This window comes from Botryllus schlosseri, chromosome 6, assembly GCF_051294905.1.
Source record: "Botryllus schlosseri isolate E-star chromosome 6, Bs_hap1, whole genome shotgun sequence".
NCBI lineage: Eukaryota > Metazoa > Chordata > Ascidiacea > Stolidobranchia > Styelidae > Botryllus > Botryllus schlosseri.
Window position 1 is genome coordinate 8,513,941 of NC_137241.1, and position 22,923 is coordinate 8,536,863.

At 40.5% G+C, this 22,923-nt stretch overlaps 2 protein-coding genes across 2 annotated transcripts in view; both read right to left on the bottom strand.

Annotated features, from left to right (window-relative positions):
• The window catches only part of LOC145440848 (cell division cycle-associated protein 7-like), a 346,780-nt gene that overhangs the window by 8,654 nt on the left and 315,203 nt on the right, over positions 1-22,923 (bottom strand). The gene's annotated exons all lie outside the window — the stretch shown is intronic.
• Positions 14,228-17,294, bottom strand: LOC145440865 (uncharacterized). Its single transcript, XM_080318632.1, has 3 exons — positions 16,991-17,294; positions 16,097-16,163; positions 14,228-14,749 (listed from the first exon to the last, which is right to left on the bottom strand). Exons 1-3 carry the CDS (start codon positions 17,268-17,270, stop codon positions 14,626-14,628), a joined length of 471 nt encoding a protein of 156 aa, XP_080174758.1. The 5' UTR covers positions 17,271-17,294; the 3' UTR covers positions 14,228-14,625.

A 22,923-nucleotide genomic window follows, 5' to 3' on the forward strand; every position in this document is an offset into this window, starting at 1 on the left:
CGGGTTGTCCGTGTGGCGTGCGCTGACCGTGAAATCCCTCATGAGTAGCAACCGGAGCGTGGATGAAGCTTGCCGAGTTGCAATTAATCGAGTTGTGCCCCGTGATGACGATAGCCCAGAGTAGAGGCAGACGTCGTAGGCACCTGACGCGTTCTCCACATCTGTAGACTTCCTTTTGTGTTTACGCACAACAACAATATTCAGATTGGTCCAACGCAGGGGTTGGCAGTCCTGCTTCATACGCGATTCGCATATAAAAATCTTGGCTTAAAAGAAGTAACAACACAAAAATTCAAAATACGAATTTATTACGTCACAATGAAATGTGGGCTATCGAATGAAGTTTTTTTGTGTGGTGATACGGTGCGTCTCCACCTTGGCTGCATGTGTGTTCGATATCAAGCTGATATGACGTCAGAGTAGTGAGCAGCAGTTCCTTTAATCGCGGCTGAGCATTTAAGGAAGATTTATGCTCAGTAATCTTTTTCTTCCGTGAATCTGTCTTCGCTGAGTAACTCGTGGCAAAGTTTTGGTGTTTGGTGTCGTAATAACGTTTCAAGTTACTAGCTTTGTAATTATTGAGCGAATCTTGACAGTTCAGGCCAATGATATCCAGAGCAGAGTTGGATCAATTGTAATTTGTAATTGTAATTGAATGTAATCAATTACATTTTTCAATGTAATTGTAATGTAATTGTAATTGAAGCATTTTTATTTTGTGTAATTGTAATTGTAATTGTAATTTGACAAAAATTTTGCTCCATTACAATTTCAATTACATTAAATTGCTATTGAGACCTGACAAGCACAACATAAAATAATTGACTTATAATGCATTCTCGTTAAATGTCGACAAGGAATTTGGTGGATCCATTCGCGGAAGCCCTAGACTGCGCCCTTGCGGGCGAAGTTTTTTTTATATTTACCGCTATGCTGGCCTCGGCTGCCATTGTATACAATTTTTAGATTACTAACCAACGGATGGATTCGCAACACGTGACTCGCGATTGAATACGCCGAGAATCGAACTGCTGAGCCGGCTAAAAGCAGCAGCATTGATAGTCCCATAGCTGGCGATCCAAGCGTCGAAATTTGATATGTATGGTCCTAATCGAAAGCTAGTGTCGCACTGGTTCCGCAATAAAAGTATATTTCCAGGCAATGGTACCATCCCAAAATAGTCGTGAAAGTCTGGGAATCAGCATTGTTCTGAACAATCGCTGGGCGTAATTGGTAATTGTTGTGGTCATGCTGCTGCAGCGCTCTCACTTTTCAGAACAGTCGGCCTTAAACGGCTATTTTGGAGCAGTTGTATTGCACTGACGAGATTTTATTTTGTATTTTCGGAATTAGTACATCAATAACTTACGATGAAGACCAGATGCATCAAATTTGGACGCATGGATCGCCAGCTCTAGGACTACAAAGTTGCTGCTTTTAGCCGGCTCTGCAGTACGTTTGTCGGTGCATTCATCCGTGACTCACATCTTGCGCATCTATCCGTGGGTTGGCAATCTACAATACGATTTCAGATCACGATGCTGCATCGTTATTTCGTCTGGCTAACTAACCAGACCACTGGATATTATATAACGTCTTATCTGACAAAGCACGGTTTTGTTTTTACTGCTCATCCTAATTCCTACGTCCCTCAATAAAAATAATATTATTTCTTTAATTATATACTATATACGCAAATCCAACACATGCATACATTATAATACTTTTTCAACGACATACTGCAGCCTATCCTTAATCCTAACCCATAGGAAATTAGGTAAATAACATTTTTCATTTCCAATTACGTGAGCCATAATTACCGAGCATACAAAACAAGCTTATATTACGTCACAATGACATCTTACATAGCATACTATGTACGCACATAAGCGCATTTATTACTACACAATCTGAACTTGACTTGAATTGTTGTTAAATACGACGCTACGGTTGTCAAGGAGCACGGTTGAATATATGATTATTCAATTACATGTTCAACAGCAGCAATTGTAATTGTAATTGTAATGTAATTGAAGCATGCAAGGAGTAATTGTAATTGTAATTGTAATTTGATATTTTTAGCATGGAGTAATTGTAATTGTAATGTAATTGAAACATTCATGAAAGTAATTGTAATTGTAATTGTAATTGAACTAAAATAATGTAATTGATCCAACTCTGATCCAGAGGTGGTCAAAGTAGTCAAGAAAGCTACTCAAGTAGAAGTAGAAGTAGCGACGAAAAAATCTACTCAAGTACGAGTAGAAGTACTTCTTCCACAAGCCACTTAAAACTACTTGAAGTAGAAGTAGAATTGACTAACTTTAAATCTACTCAAGTAGGTAAGTAGTTTTGAAAACAGTCTTAATTCGTTCGCATGGACTGTAAAAAGCTGCAAATTGAGCTATGCGGAAGATGCAGAGAGCTTGATTCGTATTGATGCATCCCAGGAGGAAGGTATCAATTTTCGACAGAATAAGCATTCTTTCGCATCATGGGATGCAAGTTATAGTATTGATATGAAAATGCGATACTAACTCTTTGTTTACTAGAAGACCCCGTTGCGAATATCATGGCATGGTGCCCTACCCCAAGTTTAGGCGAAGAGCAATACGGGGAAGTTGTATCGGATACGGTTTCGACACTTTGCGCGATTATAGTATACGTTAATAACAAATATTGCGGATCGTAAAATTTATATTTTACTGTAGCTTTATTTTCGGAAAACAGAGGCATTTGCTTTTATGCTTCAACATGTATGTTCTGCAGACAAAAGAACTAAAAGTAATTAGAACTAAAAATGTGATACTCGGAATTAAAAGTGAAATACAAATTCCACTTCTAAAAAGCGGAAAATATATTTCATGTCTTTTGTCCATAAAGCTTCAAAGGTGAACTGCTAAAACAGGTGTAACGTTCAAAAAAGTCGGATTTTCCAGATGAGCAGGACATATCGTGGGCAACTAAACTAGATTACGATATGATAGATAATTGCTAGATTGTGAAACAGTAGTTTCAAACGTTATTTACTAGGATGAGATATTTGATATGGGCGACAATGCAGTGTGAGCGGAACCAAGCAATGCGGTACCTAAATTATATTCACTGATAATTTCGTGAAATCATATTGCCGCTCCATAACTACTGGGCGCGAAGCGCAACAAAATGTCCGGGCTTTACTTGACTTTTATGAATATTAAATGTTGGTACTTCGTGAAAACAGCCCCGGAATTCCTCAGGCTATCTTTCGTATTGGGGGAATAAACCACTTCTACTTGACAAACTGAAAATAGCGAAAAGTAAGTAAGTAGATCACAAAATATTACGAAGTAAAAGTAGAAGTAGAGAAAGTGAGATCTACTTGAGTAAGTACCAGAAGTAGAGGAATACTACTGGAGTACTTCCAAAAAGTAGAAGTACTTCGTTACTGACCACCTCTGATGATATCTACACTGTAAAAACTGTGGCCACCTTACAGAGGTGTTTCAAAAATCACCCAAAGGAGGTGGTATTTTCTCCACCCGTAAAGGGTGGTGGACTCCCCCACCTATTTTAGGTGGAAAATTTCCCTCCCCTATGCTATCGGTAAACCACCTCATCAGCCTATCCAGATACCACCTCATCCTATCCGGATGTCTTCGTCAAACGACGTAGATGCGCACAAAATCCGAATTAAATCTTCATAATTCACGTTGACATAAATCACAACATGGCCATTATTCCAAAACTTTATTTTTAAATTAGTCACAGATTTTACCAAGTTTGGTGCGAACAGCAGAACTCATCTCTTTCAACAGTGTGCTAGAACTGATATGAAAGTGAGGGAATTTCTGATGTTTGTCGAAAACTGTATATCGAATATCCAGTAGACTGAAAGCATCACTGCAAATCCCTCATGGAAGCTGTTGATATCTCGGACTGTCTCCTTATCAAAGTAGATGGCCCACTCCTTCTTTTCCACAGCAGAACAAATTGTAAGGTAGGCTGATCTGGGCATCTGAAGAAAGGTTTGGTATTGTGAAACAGGTTAAACATACATATTGGCAGCGTATTATAACTATTCAAAAATACATGCTCACTTGAGTAGTATCAAAAGACTGTCAAACTACTTCTACTTGTAGCTGGTTTACAACATAACTCGTACCGAGTAAAATTATGTCTTCCTACTTCTACTTCAGTATAGCCTTGTTAACTGCGTTTAACGCCACTGGCTCGGGCATATGAACATTAGATGGACTTGACAACCAGGTGTTAGTCAGCAGCTCACGCTGACACCAACTTTTTGTCGTCACCATGCCGACCTCTTTTTGACCGTCCAGTCCTGCGGGCTGGACACCCTCAAAAGTTTTTAAATTTGTAACTCTGTTTTACTGCAACTGTCATGTTATTACTCATATTGAGTAAGTTGCGAATATGCATCTATCGAGTTGAAAAGTGGCCACCTTCGAAATACAGCTAAAATTATGCGTTTAGTTCTACTTTTTGAAAAAGCTGTACTACTCAAGATGTCCACTTGAAGTATATAACATCTATAGATATCCCTGAGTTTAGGCACAGTTGCTTACCTTCATTATCACTGATTGCGAATGGAACAGTCGTAATCACCTTTGTATAATCGTGACGTCCGCTGTTTTGATTAATTTTCACAATGGTTTATCATATCAGCGATCGACGACCATTGACCATTGACCATGCACCATTGTTGCGGGTGAAAAGTTTATGTGAACTCGATTAGAGTGTTCAATTGCAAAGTTCCAACACTGTACTGCACCTTCCCCTAAACCAGAGATGGGCACATATTTTTCTCCGCGGGTCAAATGAGAAGCAGAAAATACGTTGGTGGGCCGAGTCAAAAAGTTTAGCTGATGTGTTCTCCAGCGCATTCATTTTATATCGAAATTGAAAGCAGTGAATTACACTGTTATTAAATGCTGCTCAGTAGATGTGTCGATATTAGGGACCTAGAAAGTCCCAGTTAATTACCAAAAAATAATATTTATTTGCCGTCATATGTCGAAACAGTGTTAAACATGAACTCTCTTTAGATCCCTATCCAACAAACTGCTACTGTCGAACGTTCTTTCTCTATTCTTGGCAAGCTACTTAGACACTTTTAACAGTACTTGAAAATGTGACCAGAAACTGTAAAAATTGAGGGAAGTTGGTATATTATGAACGCGAAGCATATTTCATATCACCCAGATGAGTTGTAAAAATTCAGTTTCACAAGATTTCAACTCGACCATCACTGCTCGCCGACTTCGACTAGGACTTGGCATGGTGGTGAAATGAAAATGACTCGACCTGACTCGAGTCAAAACTGTGAAAATGAGACTGACTTTGCGACATATTTTTTGCTTCCAGCAGATTTTTCTCGAATTCTTGGACACTTCTACCGGAGAATGTAAGAAAGTATCTTTCGTTGTACTACAACAAATTTAAAATTATTTCTACCATAATACGTGATGTAACTACTGGAATTCTTAATAGGGCCATATTTCGTCAAAATACCGTTTTTTCATGTACAAATTTGTCAGTTTTTGAGTCAAAAAATTTTTTTCAGGTTAAAATACGTCGTAAGGACAGGCAGTTCGAATCAGAAATGAAGGTAAGTAGTACAATTCTAACATTATGTGGGAAAACACCTAATTTGCATACGTTTGGTCAAAATTTGGCCAAAATGAAGTTTTTGTGGTCCGCACTTTTCCCAGGTCTGCCATAAACAAATCGTTTATTGTTAATACCCGATAGAATTCATCAGCTTAATCAAGTTAAACTTCTCTAGCAAAAGGACGAAATACATGTGCAATCATTGAAAAGCCGCAATCTAAGGCTCAAAGAGCCGCATGCGGCTTGCATGTTCCGCGGTCCGCCGTTTAAATTTGAGCTATTTTGTTATGGTCGGTTCGCAGTTCCGCTTCGTCCGCCGTTTACTATTGGAAGTTCCGCTAGTTTCGCAGTTCGATCGTTCCGCTGTTTAAAGTTCCCCTTATATCTTTTGTTATATCACAATCTTGAGGGAAACTCTAAACAGCGGACCGCGGAACATGTAATACTAAACGGCGGACCGAGCGGAACTGCGGACCGAGCGCACCAAGACAAAATAGCTCAGATCTAAACAGCCGAACGAGCGGACAGCGGAACAGGCAGAGCTTGCAACACTAAACGATGGATCGAGCGGAACTGCTGGTCGAGCGGACTACTACAAAGACCACAACGGAAACGGCGGACCGTGGATCATGCGCAATTCGAAAATGTCGCAATACTCCTGGTCTCTTCATTTTAGACAATAAAGAGCATACCGAACATAAGGACATCTTAACTATAGGGTAACTATAGGGTGTGATCGAGTGTGGCGACGCAGTACCAACATACTCCTAACACACCCCAGACATAACGTCCGAGTGGCAACGGAGTATAGACACGCTCCAAACGTACCCAAGACCTGATGTCCGGACTGCAATGCAGTACGAACAAACTCCATACATACCCTAGAATGATGTCCAGATTTTATTGCAGTACGAACGCACTCTAAACATACCCCAGACATTATGACCGCGTTGCAATGCAGTACGAACACACTCCAAACATTAGGCTTACCATATTTTGGAAATGTAAAAAGAGGACACTTTTTCAGAAATTTCAGACATGCAAAACTGGAGAAGAATTCTCAAAAACCGGTAAATTTTTCCCACTTCGTGATCGGTTGACTAAAAAAAAAAGGTCATCACTTTCGCTCACAGCTCAAAATAACGTTTTTCTCTCCACAGTGCCAGGTGGATGACTAAAAAAAAGGTCTTCTTTTCGCTCGGAGCTAAAATCACCGCTTTTCCCTCCGAAATACCCGCCGGAGCGTCACTTCTCGGCTAATTTGCGGCATATCGCTCGCAATTTGATCTAAATCTGACCTAAATTTTCAAAAAAGAGGACAAAATCTCAAAAAAGAGGGCAAAAGGGCGTCCTCCGAGGACACTTTCAAAAAAGTCAAAAAAGAGGACAAATCCTCTTAAAAGAGGACGTATGGTAAGCCTACCAAACATACGCCATAGATAATGTCCCAGTGGCAACGGAGTATAGACACGCTCCAAACATACCCCAGACATGATGTCCGGATTGCAATGCAGTACGAACACACTCCAAACATGCCGCAGGCATGATGCAAGGGTGGTAACGGAGTATAGACACACTGCAAAATACCCCAGACATGATGGGGAAGCGAGTGGCGCAGTTGGTTAAACACTGCAGTCACGACAACGATGGTTGATGGATCGAGTCTCGGCTCTGCCATGTTTCTATGTGTCGGAGGTTTATCTGGGCTCATCATCGCCGAACCCGCTGTAACACAGCGCATTGAAAAAGCTCAGATAAAGAGAGAGCCGAAAAAAGACTCAAGTTCAAGAAGACATGCCATTATGAAATTTATGAAATTTACTGTGTGGGCGCAAATAACCACGATGTTGCAAGCGCCAATTATATGCGTTAATAAAACAACAACAACCCCAGACATGATGTCCAGGTTGCAACGAAGTATACGAGCACTCTCCAAACATACCCCAGACAGTCCGAGTGGTGACGGAGTACGAACACACTCCAAACACAGCCCAGGCATGCTCTCCGAGTAACAACGAAGTACGAACACTCTCCAAACATACCACAGCAGACATGATGGCCGAGTGGCAACAGAGTATAGACTTAATTTTCAAACGGGCACATTAGACGAAGTATTTTGGATCTGTATCTGTTAGAACTACTCCAAGTCGGTTAGACACCTTGCTATCTTTTCATTGTAGCGCAGTGTTGTGGTCTTTTAAAATGATGAAATTGTTAATAAAACTGATACTGTATTCTGGTGTCAACTGATTAAAATGTCATGACAATTAAAAGTTTAGTACATAGATATACAATACATACATAGTGCAAAACGACAAGCAATAGAGCAAAGTTGTTCCGCCGTTTAGAGTTGTCCCAATGTTGTTGTTTGTTTGTTTGTTTTATTTACACACGCACAGTGGCGCTTATCGCCTATTATCATTTGCAACACGACATTGATTTCAGTAATTTCAGTCCTTTGTCTTTGTAATGTTGCGGACGACTTCCATGCTCGCTCTCTTTCATCATCGGTCTCGCTCGTTTTTCCTGCGCCCATATCTTTCACCTTCACTCTGGGCTTTGGAAACACTGCTACGGCAGTGAGGTCAGCGATGAGGCACCCTGAGAAACCCAATCTTGTGGTGTTTCGAATTCAAGAAAACATTACCAAACAGAGTTGAAATTAATGTGCTTTAAATTTCTCCTTAAATCCGACTGAACACGGCACAAGAATATAAATGATACGGACATACGGTAGGGTTACCATATTTCTGCGACCCAAATTCCGGACACTCTTCAGCGCCCACCATTGGATTTTAAAATGAGTTATGACGCCACACTAGCAAAGCTTTGCACATAGACCAGAGGTGGTCACGATCCGGTTCAGGAGTAACCGGGACCGAAAGCACATGTTTTCAGCCCTTCCCCGCTCAAATAAACAATGACTTTAAGCCCACGCTATGGGGTAATCGATGCAACTTCTAGGGGGTGCTTGCTATATGAATCTGGTTTCTATATGCATCTGGTCGTTAAATTTTTTGAATGAATTCTGTCAATAATATTGGATGTTCCATATATTACTATATAGATACTACTCTCCGCCCACATGATCAGAGTTAGCGGTAGAGCTGGTGGAGGATCATGACTTGAGACATTGACTTGCGTCATTGTACATCGAAGTCATGTTCATGTCCTATCGATAAGATTTCTATCGGCCTTATGCCGGTACGCACCATAGAGCTTTATAAACACCCCAGATTCAGTGATTTCCTTTCCTCTTATGGTCGCGACTTCATCTCCAATTTGAAAATATTCCGTGGCCCAGATCAATATTTTACGATCCGATTACTAAAAGAAGTCAGCACCTTTACCCAGACTTACTCACGGGCTATTTTGGAAGCTGATTACGTTCAACATATTCGCATACCCTAGAATAAGGCAAACGACCCCTACGTTTGGAACCACTATATTTGAATAAAGCATTTTAACGGCTTTAACGATCTCTAGGAATATACCGTCCTCCTATAGTTGCGATTACAATTAGGCTTATTCCAGTAAATGAAGGTTGTTTTCAATATTTTATTGCAGTTTTTGCGAGGGTGGTAGTCTCCATATTGAAATAAATAAATGTGATGGTAAATCGCGCGCAGCGCGAAGAAAAATATTATGCATCAGCAAAAATAGTCTCAAAATTAATGTTTTCATGTTGATTTATGGAGAAAATATAAGCCTACGTCAAGTCTTCAAAATTCCGGACATTTGGCATATTTTAGAAATTCCTCCCGGACGCTAGATCGAACAGTAAAATTCCGGACATGTCCGGGAAATTCCGGACGTATGGCAACCTTAACATACGGTAGTCTGCGAAATGCTGTCCCACTGGCGCCGGATTAGCTTGATAGACTGATTGCGTTTTACTGAATACTCAGACATGTCTTAAATATGATGCATTCCCATATTCTTCGAACCAGTCGTTATATTGTTGTTGTGTATGAAGACAAACGGAAGTCTACCGATGTGACGTACGCCTCAAATGCCACGAAGTCCGCCTCCACACTGGGCTATCGTCATCGAAGGCACAACTCGATCAACAGTATCATTGCATCACCATCATCATCAACGTAAACATGGAATTAACAGTCAGCGTACGTCACAGGGACAACTAGCAAAAGGAAGGAGCGCATTAGTAGCCTATATATCTCTAATAAATAGTATTAAATAGTATTTACGGCGAGTCTCATTTTAGTTGGACAGTAAATTCGGACGGAGGTGAGCTGCGATACCATTTCCGGAACATGCAAAATACTATTGAATTACCCAAATATCAATTATGCATTTAGGTAGCATTGGCGCTGAGATGTCGCCAGAAAGTCTAAACATTTGCCAATGTGCGCGCCATTGAATGGTTTTTATTTCGTCATCGGCCCGGCAACTGTCGTGTCAACTCTCACTCGTACAAGATCGGATTCCACACCATACCATGACCTGATTGTGGGGATACGCAGGACCGTAACTGACGTCCCCAAACGCCTCAATTGGGGGGGGGAGGGCGTGAGCGAGCTCGAAGGGGCCCAAAATTATTTTTTGAGAATTTATGCAACTTTTTAAAAAGATTTCGCGCTGTGCGCGATATAATGCTGTCAAATATCTTGATTATGGGGTACACTTCACCAAGAAAAAATGCGCATGCTTTATAGAAATGGGCATTTCGGCCTCGGCCATTACCGCGCCACGACGTACCAAGACATATGAAGTTTTAGGCCATATAGCATGCGACTTATACGTACCAAATGACCCATACAATACCAATCATTTTGACGAGTTTAAATATTTTATTGTAGCAAAAACACTCAACGCAATTGAATCACTGCGCATTTCATAGACACCGTTAGTAAACGTTTACAACTATTATTTGTGATATTTAGCATTGATACAGATGCACGAGCAATTGATGCTCGAATCGCACAGCTCTGCACTGAGTTTGCTGATAGCAAATTGTTGTGCATTTGCATTGAATGGAATCATTATCGTACCGTTTTACAAATAGTTTTCCATTCTGTTATCTAATCACGATGTTATTCAATAAAACCAAACGATCCTGGGGTCCTGTGCAGGGCTTTGGAGCTGGCACAAATTTTAAATTGCTCCAGCTCCGGCTCCGGAGCTCTCTTCTATGAGGAATTAGCTTCGGAGCTCATTGATAGCGCTGCTCTGGCTCCAGCTCCGGCTCTGGTCCGTGAACTATCGAACGGTCTGGTCATGTAGTGAATAACTACTGTATCAGGTACTCCGAGAAGTGTTAAAGAACGATCGGCATTGAGAAGACCTTGGCCGAAAAGGACTGTCCTTATGCTGACCGAAAACTTCGATATATTGCCTACACATATGTTTATGTTTAATTGTCAACAGGCGATAAATGTCTGGCGCCGAATGCTCCTGTCCTGGCAATCTGATCCCCACAAGATAATTGCCATCACTCAGGGAAAAAGTATTTGCCAGTGCAGGAATACCAATTTGAAATCGTGTGCGTCTTTTAGTGCGTTTCGCCGATTTCAATATCTTTTAGACATAACAGATAGGAGGTCACGAAATAACGAAGTCACTAAACCAACGGGTCCGCCCGATGTTGTTTTATTCTTATTTACGGCCTCTACATTTTCCAAGACACCTCAGCTCTACAGGTAAATCTGATTACGTGAGCAGAGACAAGGTAAAAAGAAAATTGCAATATGTATGCAACTCCCGATTGACCGATTCAAAGTTGTCTTATCTGAAGGGGAACGGCCGAAGTCACATTGATATACAGCGAATATTCATTTTAATCTTTTTTTATAATCACGTTTTACTGCTTTTGTTATTGATGCGCCTTTATCACCTTTACTTACCAAGAGCAGCAGTTGCACGCATAAACAAATTATTCTGAAAATACTCTTAAGAAATATAAAAACGCCAAAAGCGCGACTTTGGCAATTAATTTCCATAGGCTAACACACATGATTGCGAGTGTTTCCGTTATGAAAATGAAGTGTGAGCTCGTTCGTTTACCGCGATAAGCTTTATCATGATATTCGATGAATTTCGTAAAATATAATTCATATATACCATGTATTAATAAGACAGTATACTCAGGCATATTTGGCATTCTTTTTGGAGTGCCTAACTAAAGTGAATGTACAGAATCTGACATCCATGTACGGCGAATGATAACTATTGTGCAACGTGGGGGGCTTAAACGTGATGACGGATGCAGGTGGGTATAATCACGAGCTTTTCGAGAGTTGTCGCCAGGGAGCATCACCCCTCCTAAATTTATGGAGAACCATGTCTATAGGGTTGCATTTAAAACAAGCATGTTTAAAACACGGCCCTATAGTTTAAAACATGTTTTGTTAATGTTTTTATTTACTATTTTTTTCACCATGATATCTCGCAAATCCGATTTTGAAGTCACTATGGATTGACATTGTTCTATGGATTCGTATTAATTGCAATTAAAAATATAGGGTCAACATGGCTCCTTTGGCGAGAAATGTTCCCGACCCATCTTTTAAACGGAGCAAAAATATATTTGACGAGGACTACATCGTCATGCAGCATTCTTGCAGTCAGCATCCATTTTGTTCGAGCGATATGTGTTGAGCCGACGACGATGTGGAAATTTTAACCATTCCATATCGTATGCGTCGACTACATGTTTATCTAGTGCAGGGGTGTCAAACTCAACTTGACTCGCGGGCCGGACTCAAACCTTCAAGTCCTTACGGGCCGCACCAGTCAAATTATCCAAAATGTTACCTTGAAATCCATGGCCTTGTTTTTCACTTGATGACTTTCGAGCAATATATTTTATTGCAGATTAATGTGGGTACTATTCTAGCAACACCGTTATTCGATGACAACGGGATTGACAAAATCACGGTGATTGGCCGGTTGAATACAGCTATAAACCGCTAAAGAATGCCGTTATGGCAATGCAAGTTGGCATATCCCCATACTTCCTATGTTTCAGTCGTAATCTGGCAATAGCCCTGTTTATGCGTTGTGAAGAATACGGGACGTTAACCGAATTTGGTTCATTAAATCGTCATACGGGTTTTAAGGCGGTCGGGGAATTTTTGAGTCAGAAGTGACCCAGCATTGCGATCACGAATTATTTAATTTTATTTTTTTGGAACTAATCGCCCTGTAACCTGCAACGGTTTGCCACTGTAGGCTCCGCTTTGGCAATGACTAATTTTTGGTAATTTTCGGTAAAACTCTGAATAAAGTGTGCAATTTTTGCCTTCTTGTCAATGTCCCCTAAAGGTGATTAAAGTGAAACTACAACACCACTGTCGGGTGGATATAATATGACCTATAACATGCTCGACATTTACAGTCTGGAGGGAGTATTTAATGGAAGTATACTTGCCCGTATATCACAATAAAAACATTGCAAGTATTTTTCAATCTACTCAGAATTGCTTCGCGGGCCGGATAAAATGGTCTGGCGGATGCGACCCGAGGGTAGTATATTTGACACCCCTGATCTAGTGCAAGTCGGCCGAATGTTCATATTACATGTTATTTCCGAAGTATTTACACAATTAAAGACATCATTTTTTTTGAAATGGCATTTGTTTAAAACAATGTTTAATACATAATTTAGACAACGTGTTTTAGAACACCTCTTGTTTGAAATCCAACGCTAATTATTTCGCAGATCAGAAATTAAAAAATAACCGGACCTCTGGTATATAGATCATTGCCACTCCAAACCTAATGAAATCGTTGCCACTTGCTAGACACCGCGAGCTGGGGGAGGGGGGGGGGCGAGATAGCGTAGTGCTATATTCCACAGCTACAACACCATGGGTTGTGGGTTCGAGTCCGACCGAGGTCTACTCCAGAATTCCTACCTAAGTGTTGGAGGTTAAACGCGGTCATCTCATCCGCGTAAGCGGTGTCTAACAAAATGCCTAGAAGTGGCCCGCGCTAAGAGTCAGCAGTTACGGAATCAAAACAAGGAATATCGGCCTGGTTGAAATGGCCATTGTAGTCGACAAACACAATGAATATACCATAAACAACAACACAGCGAGCTCATTGCGCGAGGCACTTGCTATTCGAATTAAAACTTCTGTGGGGGTTTGTACCATTATATGACGTAATCGATGTATGGGAATGTGGCGCACATATGGCGTCAAATTGACTAAGTGCTAACTTGCGTACCGATGGGGAAATCACCTTTAATGCCCACTCCTTGGCAAGGCCAGGTGTATCTCTAACTCGCCGTAAGTATACAGCCTACTTGCTATTATGCGCTTTGATGTCGGTCTGCATCTCGAACGACTTCTTTCCGTAATGAAATCAATGTCTGTAAATTGCTGCGCGTGAAGATTCATATTGGATGCGAACATTCGAGCTACATAAACTTCCCTGCACCCATAAACCTGTTTTGCAATTCGATCCTATTGTGACACTCGATATTCATACCATCTGTATCATTACACGTGTTCGCATGCCTGTTTCTGCCGATGACGCGTTTCGGAGCTTACCATTTAAAAAGCACTGTCACCCTTGACCGGCAAGCGTTGTTCTTTTGCAAACACTTCATCAAATCAAGGCGCGACGGTGGCTTGCTCACGATAATGCGACATTGTTCGTGATATTTCACCAGCCTAGTATATTACTATCGTGGGCAGTAAGGAGTACATAAAGGATTGTTTGACGTATACGTGCTTGAAAAACAACATTCAGTGGTTATTTTATAGTTCGCATGAAATGCAAAGAATACTGACTGTATGGCATCAAAAAAGAATCAAACGTGGTCGTTTCGAAAATAGTACAATGCTCCAGAATTTTGATTCGCTTCTCATGACAAATTTCGCATAGACAACGTGGCGAAAATGTGAATTTCTAATTGGATTCGAATGGTATATGGGTGCAGCATTTTTGCTAGTGAAGTGTCTTGCGGTATTTTTCTCATACGGAATTTTCAGGCAAGGTATTAGTATATCGTGGATTGTTTGGCGAAGGCCTGCTATAGCGATTAGGTCATCTTCTCCTGCAGTATGACTGCAAGTCGGCAATCGAGCATTGTCCATAACAGCACCGGGAGTTGATGGTCTGCCCAACGAAGTTTCGTCTTGTTTGATGTCGCCGGGATCTCGCCAAACTTCTGCAACAAAATTAGGCATTCGATTTTAACGTATTATACAAACTCACAAACGCAACGACACAATCTAACACTAAACCAGAGGTCTCAAACACGGCCGTGAAGTTTTTACGTGCTGCCCACGACAATATTCTATCAAACTTCCCGAGCTAATTTCTTCCCTGTTGGTGGCGCGATTTTTTCTTATTATTCAAATCTTATGCTTGATCTAAATAGTTTATTACTTTCCAATACCCCGAGCGTAACCAACATTAATTTGACCATCTCTTATATCTGGTTTCAAGAGTTTCATCTTTCCATGTGACATTATATTCTCCAGGATAAACCTATATATGCATATTGTAGAACTTGTGTAGGATATGTTGCGTCTTTTCAACAGCCTTTGTTGCGAAAAGCACCACTGAATGATTTTATATATAATAGCAATAGGATCTGCATGCGGCGTATGTAGTGTTTGCAGTAAACAACGGCCGTACAATGTGCACAGGTACAGTGATCATTATGATCCAGAATCGCAAACTAGTGACGAGAGTAATCATCCACGAAACAATACCAAATTTAATCGCAAAACAGACGCGAACCGAGAAGAAAGTTTTTTTGCGAGCTCGAACCTCCGAATTACTACGGCTAGCATACCGAAAACAAACTTGTACCCTGAGTTCGCACAATCCTTACGTTACACACATTTTAGGAATTCGAAAGTCACTATTAGGTAGTCGTAATTAAATTACCACTGTCAGCTGTGCCATTGCCATATAAATGCACAGGCATAGTTGGACTGTTGATGACGTTTTCAATCAATGCTTTAAAGTCTGCTCCGTCACGAGAACAAATGGCCGTCTGTGGCAATCGAGAGTATTACGTCACAAGGTCCTGTTGACTTGGCCCTCATTTCCTTTTGCCTCGCGACTGAGTCAATCTCCTTAGTCCTTATTCTCCGGCAAGCTGTTTGTATGTTACGTGGGTGCACTGCTGATTACGAGTTTGTTGGACAGCTGTATTGTTTGTTATGATTTTGCGTAGTGATTTGACCTGATTGCTCCGTTTCGACCGAACGGGTCCTGAGTAGCATTTTATTTATATTTTCACAACAAACTGATTGAATTACCGCCATCTCGTCGATATTTCGTGTCCACAGATTCAAAACAAAAGCTTATGTCATCACGAGAATGTTGTTTTTGGAATGTTGCTCAAAATTACATCATGATGTAAATCTACATCGGAGATGATAGATGCAGTAATACTGATGTTAACATACATTCGAGGGTTGAATTTTATGACATGTCTATGCATTTATCCATCACATTACTTCAGTGACTCATATACATAGTAAGTCGCTAAGAAACTTACCGATTCGAACGCTTCACGCGATTGATGAATTCCATTTCTTCTTCGGATAAAATGTCTTCTGATCTCTCTGAAAAAAAGTGAAAAAACTGTGTTTAAATATTAGAATAACGTTAAAATATTTATAGATATAATATGGATATTTTGAAAGTGAGGTTCATCCCCTCTTCACATATACTGCAAATAAATAACGTGCGAAGTATGATAATTTGTTGTCAAATATTATCATATTTCCAAGAATATGCTCCAATGAAGGACGTTACTCAAAAATTTTAGTTGGCTGAATTCTATTCGTTTTTATGCGCCAAGCTACATCAGTATACTGGGTGATGTTTACTTGAGCCTTTTATTTGAATTATTTCTTCGCAGCTATGAGCTGCCAGTCGGTGACACTGACATCCGTAATCGGTCTTACTCGTTAATTAAATCCATTCCGCATACACTCAAGATTAGTCAAATCAAAACCAATATAAATCTCGTACGCAAATGTAAATATAATTGAAAGCCATTATTATCTCGTGAGACACATCTGCGCTCGGAGAAATAGCGAGTTCTGCAGCTGATATTTGAGATCATCGCACAGACTTATTGCTGCAAGAAAACTATTTTCCTAAATACCCGCTAGAGTTCAGTTTCTCAAATATATCACGTCATAAACGAAGGGAGACATTTGTGAGGATGAAATAGAATTTACACGAAATCCGATGATATTCATACCTAATGTGGTAAAAATAATTGTTGCTGTGCGTAGGCTTGTGACGAAAATATTATGGGACTTCATTTGCCTCCATTGACCTATGCAGGGGGTCAAGCGTTTGCAGTTTCATACTTGAAGCACGTACAAACTATCGCAGATCCTCAAAGCAAGATTGCAAAAGGAATGATATCGCAGCTTACTTGTACGTCTAAAACCACAGTTGATTCTGCATATGGCCAGGGTGTTTCTATTTCTCGTCGTTCTGCATAGAACCCTGGAGGCAATGTAACATTTTTTCTGTTCCGCGATACCATTCCGACAATACGAGTTCAGCTCGTCGACTAATAGCGAGCCACACGCTTGTATATTGCCCCTCCGCCTATACGGGCGCCTCCTTACGGCATTGCTCGCCGCGAATGCCGCCACAATGATGACTAAACAGATCGTGGACGTAATACTCATCTTCACAAGTCGGGCCATTCTGATGTGGTGATTTCAACGAGCGAGCCTGGTATATATATACTTGTCGGCATTTTGAGAAAAAATAACAGTATGTACTAAAAGACCGCAGGCCGCAAATCTGTTTTTTTCATGGACCAGGAATGTCCACTCCTTGCAACAGACGCACGATCCCACGTAGCCGTAACTGTTTATCCTGAGCTGTTCATTCAGTCCCATTCCTATCATTTGTAAACGACAATAAAAATAAGTTGAATTTAGAACAAGGGTGAATCCCCTTTACGACATCAACATATCATATTCCACTATTTATAGACCCTCTACCATGTCTACATGTAGTGATAGTATTCATGACACGACACAATTAAATGCCTCCTATGCTCTCTTGGCCTCTAAGATAAAGTGGCAGATTAATCAATTGCTCGAATACAATGTATGTTGCTTCGTCTGCTTATAAAATCTATAGATCCGATGTAAGGACTGGAAATGTGCGTTGGTGAAGATCTAAATACCTTGCTCGAATTTTGAAAAACATAATCTTTGATGTCACCGAATGATTGTGATGCTGCTAGGATTGACTTGAAGGTGCGTCAGATATATTGAATTGTTTGCGTGAATACACAATGTAAACTATATACATACATACGCTGGTTGTGTACATGGATGGCAGCAGGTCTGGCGATCTGCATATTTAATTTTATATACTCCCAACTGTATTCGGACTTTCAGCAGAAAACAGGTTGATCCACACTTTAGGGAGTGCATAATTCACGATTTTGCACGGAGCGCCGGTGGTTTCAACAAAGGAGCTATATTTATCCGTGCAGACAGGTCCATGAACTTGGATTAAGGACCACATAATAAGACTCCCTCTTCCATACTAGCATCCGTCTCAAAAACACCCTGTGACGCGTGTAAACTAAAGGCGGAGAAAATAGAACGCCAGTCTATAAATGGCAAAAATGCCGGTAAAACTATTTCTTGGAAAATTTTTCGGCGAGTCAACATACGTTTCTGTTATCCCAGATTATTTATGACCCGCGTTATGGCAATGTTACTTTCATTTTGATAACATGCGGCGAGCATGTAGCATAAACAAGTAAACATTGAAGAGCGAAGAGGCTATAACAGTGGTTCCCAACGTGGGCGATATCGACTCCCAGGGGGCGATTTAGCGGTATAGGAGGGGGCGAAAATAACGAAGGGGGCGATAGGGGGCGATGGCGCGTTAAAACGGCTATATTGGAGTCAAGTCGGAGAAATGACCTTTTACTAGTCAACTCACGAAAATTTAGCTGTAAAAGTGTAATTTCGAAGTCGATCCGGAAAGTTGACCTTTCTTCAGTCAACTCGCCGGTGATAACAGTTTGTATGTGTTTTTCGGTTCCCAATATTTGGGGGCGATGATCGGTGTGGAGCTTGAAAAGGGGGCGATGAGTCGAAAAAGGTTGGGAACCACTGGGCTATAAGCTGGTCATCGACACCCATACACGATTATATTGTTTGAATTTAATTCTGTCATACAGCCTAAATAAGTGTCACATAACCGTATGGGGGCAGCCAATTACAATGGCGTGCACTACAGCTTAATCTCTGATTTCAACTCACGCACCCATCACACTTGTGAGTACTAGTATATTTCATGTCGTAATTCTGACACAACTTTTAATTTGCATTATGGAATCATACCACTGAAGAATTATTCTCAGTTAGCGCCTGATGCAAGATTGTAACGTGATCGTCAGGTATAGGGACGGTGGGATGCGAAATGTTCTGTTCGTTATGCAAACGTTATAATTTAGAGGTTCGCGTTCGACATTTAGTCGGCTGCCTCCTGTAGACATTTTTGCGAAATATCAGAAAATTGCAGAACTCCTAACAGCTTTGATCAAAATTCCTTGAATTCTAGCACGAAGAAAAATATTTCCTTGAATTTTAGAACGAAGACCATCAAACTGACAAGAACCACCGGAATTATAGTGAATCCCAAGAATTTTGCTTGAAACATCACGCTATTGCAGATGTAACCAATGTATTGGCTAGCTTTCGATGGAGCTCACACGGGACTTAAATTCAGTCTTGCAAAATCGTTTCTGGACTCCGAAGACCCCGTGCAGTTCAAGGACACTTGGTTTGGTACCCCAGGCCGGTCGAAAAATAGCCCGACTACGATAATTTTTCCAACAAATTGATAAAAGATGAAATCATGATCGGACATTTTGCTGCAGTCTCTGACACCAAGCGACGCATACTCTGCATAAAACCACAGCGGCGTATAGACACCAAGGCGACAATGGTTTCCAAGAGGTTCTTGAAGGTACCGAACTCTAATATACAATTGAATAGTATATTCATATTGAAATGAACCCCAGTATTGATTTTTGTTTGAATGATCTTCATAAAAATTTCGTGTTTGCTCGAACCCGGACCTTTTAGGGATTCGCACCAACTCGACCATCCGGATGTTCTCGTTAAATTTAAATTAAGGTGCTGGAGCAATTATTATGCTCATTTTCAAAAGACCGCTGTCGTGACTTCCAAAGATCTGCTCTGTATTATGACTGAGTGCAGGATTTATTAAATATTTTTCCGATGCGTTTGAGACGTGAGAATCTTGCAAGCTCAAGGTGGCATCATTGATATTTTATACTGATCAATGGTCTTCGTACCTCAAGTCAGACTCTCAGGGCTTGGTCTGAATCCCCCTTTTTCAAAGGTGCATCTCTTGCAATAAGTGATATCAGCTGTCAAGAGTAGGTATTAGGTATGCACATAAATTTCATTAACTTGAAGAGTTATTTGCTAATTTACTTCAATTGAATACAATGAAGGGTATGGTCGCAGCGAACCAGTGCCAACTATATCCAACCACAGTATTATTCGTTGTCAATATATGACCTCGTGAGGCATATTTGCTTTTAGTGTACTTTTAAATTTAGGAGGGGCGTGAAGCATAGTACTGTTAGTTATGAGGTGCCAAAGAGAAAAGGTTAAGAATCACTTACCAATATCAGATTTCACATTGCAATAGGCATTGGCGGCACAAGAAATCGTAGTGGTTTTGTCACATTTTAAGAATGGACTTGCTTGGTTACAATCTAATTTGCGCTGGGAATTGCATGTGTTCATTCGTTAGAGCGATTGTGTGCTTTTCTCCATCGTGCGACTGAGCAACGTGACTATTCTTGATTTCATGAGAATATTCAATAGCAGGGGCGGGCAACATACGGCCCGCGTGCCGGATCCGACCCGCGAAGGAATTCTGAGCGATCCGCAGAGAGTTTCTACCCCGAAAGTGAAATTCTGAAAGTATTATTGAGAAATTTTATGCGTCACAGAATGAATCCAAGTTTTCCAACCTGAGAAAGATAGACATGAAACTACTTGCTGGAAGTACAACCGTACATATATTTACGACCATGACTTCCCATATGACCGATGTTCGCGTGCAGTCTTTAGTAATAGTTTCTACATTCGACATGCTGCCAGAGTTCAAAGAACTAGTTGACAACTCTGACCAACCACAGATGTCTGATAGACTTCAACGGCTACTGTCAATGAATTCATTAAATACTGTTTTTGGTCTCTATGCTTTAAACTTAAAGTTTACATTAAATATGATTTATTCCTTGAATAGGTGGATAACTACGCGATTAATGTATATATTCTGTTATCTGCCCCGCCAAGTTATTATTTTTCGATATCCGGCCCGCCCACCGGAGAAGTTACCCGCCGCTGTGCAATAGCATTCCATATATAGATCGGTCGCTTTCTTTGTATTCGTTATATACCTATCGGGTTCTCGACATAAAAGCACATATCGAGAATTGACGAAATTTAGCAGGAATTTCATGCTATTATTGGTAAAGCAACTTTGATTTCAACCTCGAGTCTCTTGCTGCATCGTTTCGACAGCCTGAAAAATATCTGCAATTGGACAGTAATGTATGTAACACTCCTTACAACCTTGTCATACGTATAAGAATAACATATGCTTTTATCTCGGTGAGGGAGAGATAATGCAGTTTGTTTTACCTAATGAAGGATTATTTTAGGTATATTTTGCAAGCATCATGACACCGTATTAGTTGACAGTGTCAAAGCTGACATATGAAGGTCCGTATCTGTGCCTATTACGAACACTCTGCGATAAGATTGGTCACGTGACGTCGCAGGCACGCGTTTGTGTTGACTATTCGATTCACGCAACAAGCTTTATCAAAATAGATATACGTTATGACGTGTACGCCGAATCTATATTAATAGATACGCGTACTAAATCCGTATGCTTATAAACATCCCTGCATTTACACCAGCCCCTAACAGCATGGTACTAGCGATCAACGTTAAATTTACACATGGATTCGTATTATGTGACAATGTACTGTGCAATCCTATTGAGTATGACATATAGTTTATTTGATTTGAATTCGCTGTGGCTGGATCTTGAATATTTGTTGCGGTTCCCCAGTTCATGTAGGGTTGTATTGACCTAAACAACTGGCATGTGTACCCGAAACACTTCTTACATGTTGATCTAATTATTACCCAACTCGCTGCAGTACTGTTGATACAGAAGTATAGCGCCATTCTGTAACACCAGTGCGAAAACAGAAATCCAAATTATCGGTTTCGGCAATAACATCCCTTGACTGCATTGAAAGCGAATCTTCGAACTGGAAATCACACTAGCAGGGACGGGGAGCCTTTTTGTTGAAGTAGTCATGAAAGCCACCTATACCGCGGTAGCCATATCATATTTTGTAAACTATATAAGTGGAATGCTCATATTTACGACGGATACGACACTGCTCAAAGTGCTCATACATGAGATGGAACGCTATGATGTAGCATTTGTAGTTTAAAAACTTACTGCGACCATAAAAATCCTTTTAAGGCAATATCAACTTACGACATCATTCTCATTTGGATTCTAATTTATCTTCAACTTTGTTTCATATCCGCTTGGCGAGCAAAATATCGAGCGCGCTATATATAAAGTACGTCATTTTTACATCACCATATTTTGTCCACATGTTTTGTTTTTGTTTGAAATGTCATTGGTATTATCCAATTCTTACCAAGTCAAGAAATATCAGCGGCGGTTTATATACGAGTCAGATGCAGTCGCAAAAGTCATATAGGTTACCAATACCTCCACTATAGTTCATTGTTTACGTCATGATAAGTAGATTTCTAATCATCCTATATAATTATATTGTTGTTTACAAACTAGCATTACCTTCAAGTCGAACGTAGACCGCGAATCGGTAATAGTCCAGAAAATAAGGCGTATATTAAATTTCTTACGCGGAAAGATACGTTGCTTGGTATAAAAATAAGTTGCAAATATTCCACAGTCTTCACACAAAAAAACAAGCGACATTTTTGGTTCTCTGACACGTTCTCGGCAGCCTATAGGGCGCTATCTCGTCACACGGAGAAGATGTATAACTGTTGTCATATATCCGTAGTCGGACCGCGTGGTCAATCATGATAGTACCTTGTTAAATAACGGTACGGCGAATGGTGCTTCATAACGCGATTGGCTTAAATGATCGGCACGGATCGACTGTTAATTTGCAAGGGCCCCTTATTATGTTATGCCAACAAAGTTTGCGAATTGATATACACGTTTGTATGCAAGAATACTGCCAATAAAGGAAAGTAATCA

Coding starts and splice junctions, on each gene's coding strand:
- LOC145440865 (XM_080318632.1), bottom strand. CDS start 17,270: ATGGCCCGACTTGTGAAGATGAGTATTACGTCCACGATCTGTTTAGTC. Junction 16,164..16,990: donor CTGTGGTTTTAGACGTACAA/GTAAGCTGCGAT, acceptor ACTTTTTTTCAG/AGAGATCAGAAGACATTTTA. Junction 14,750..16,096: donor CGCGTGAAGCGTTCGAATCG/GTAAGTTTCTTA, acceptor ATTTTGTTGCAG/AAGTTTGGCGAGATCCCGGC.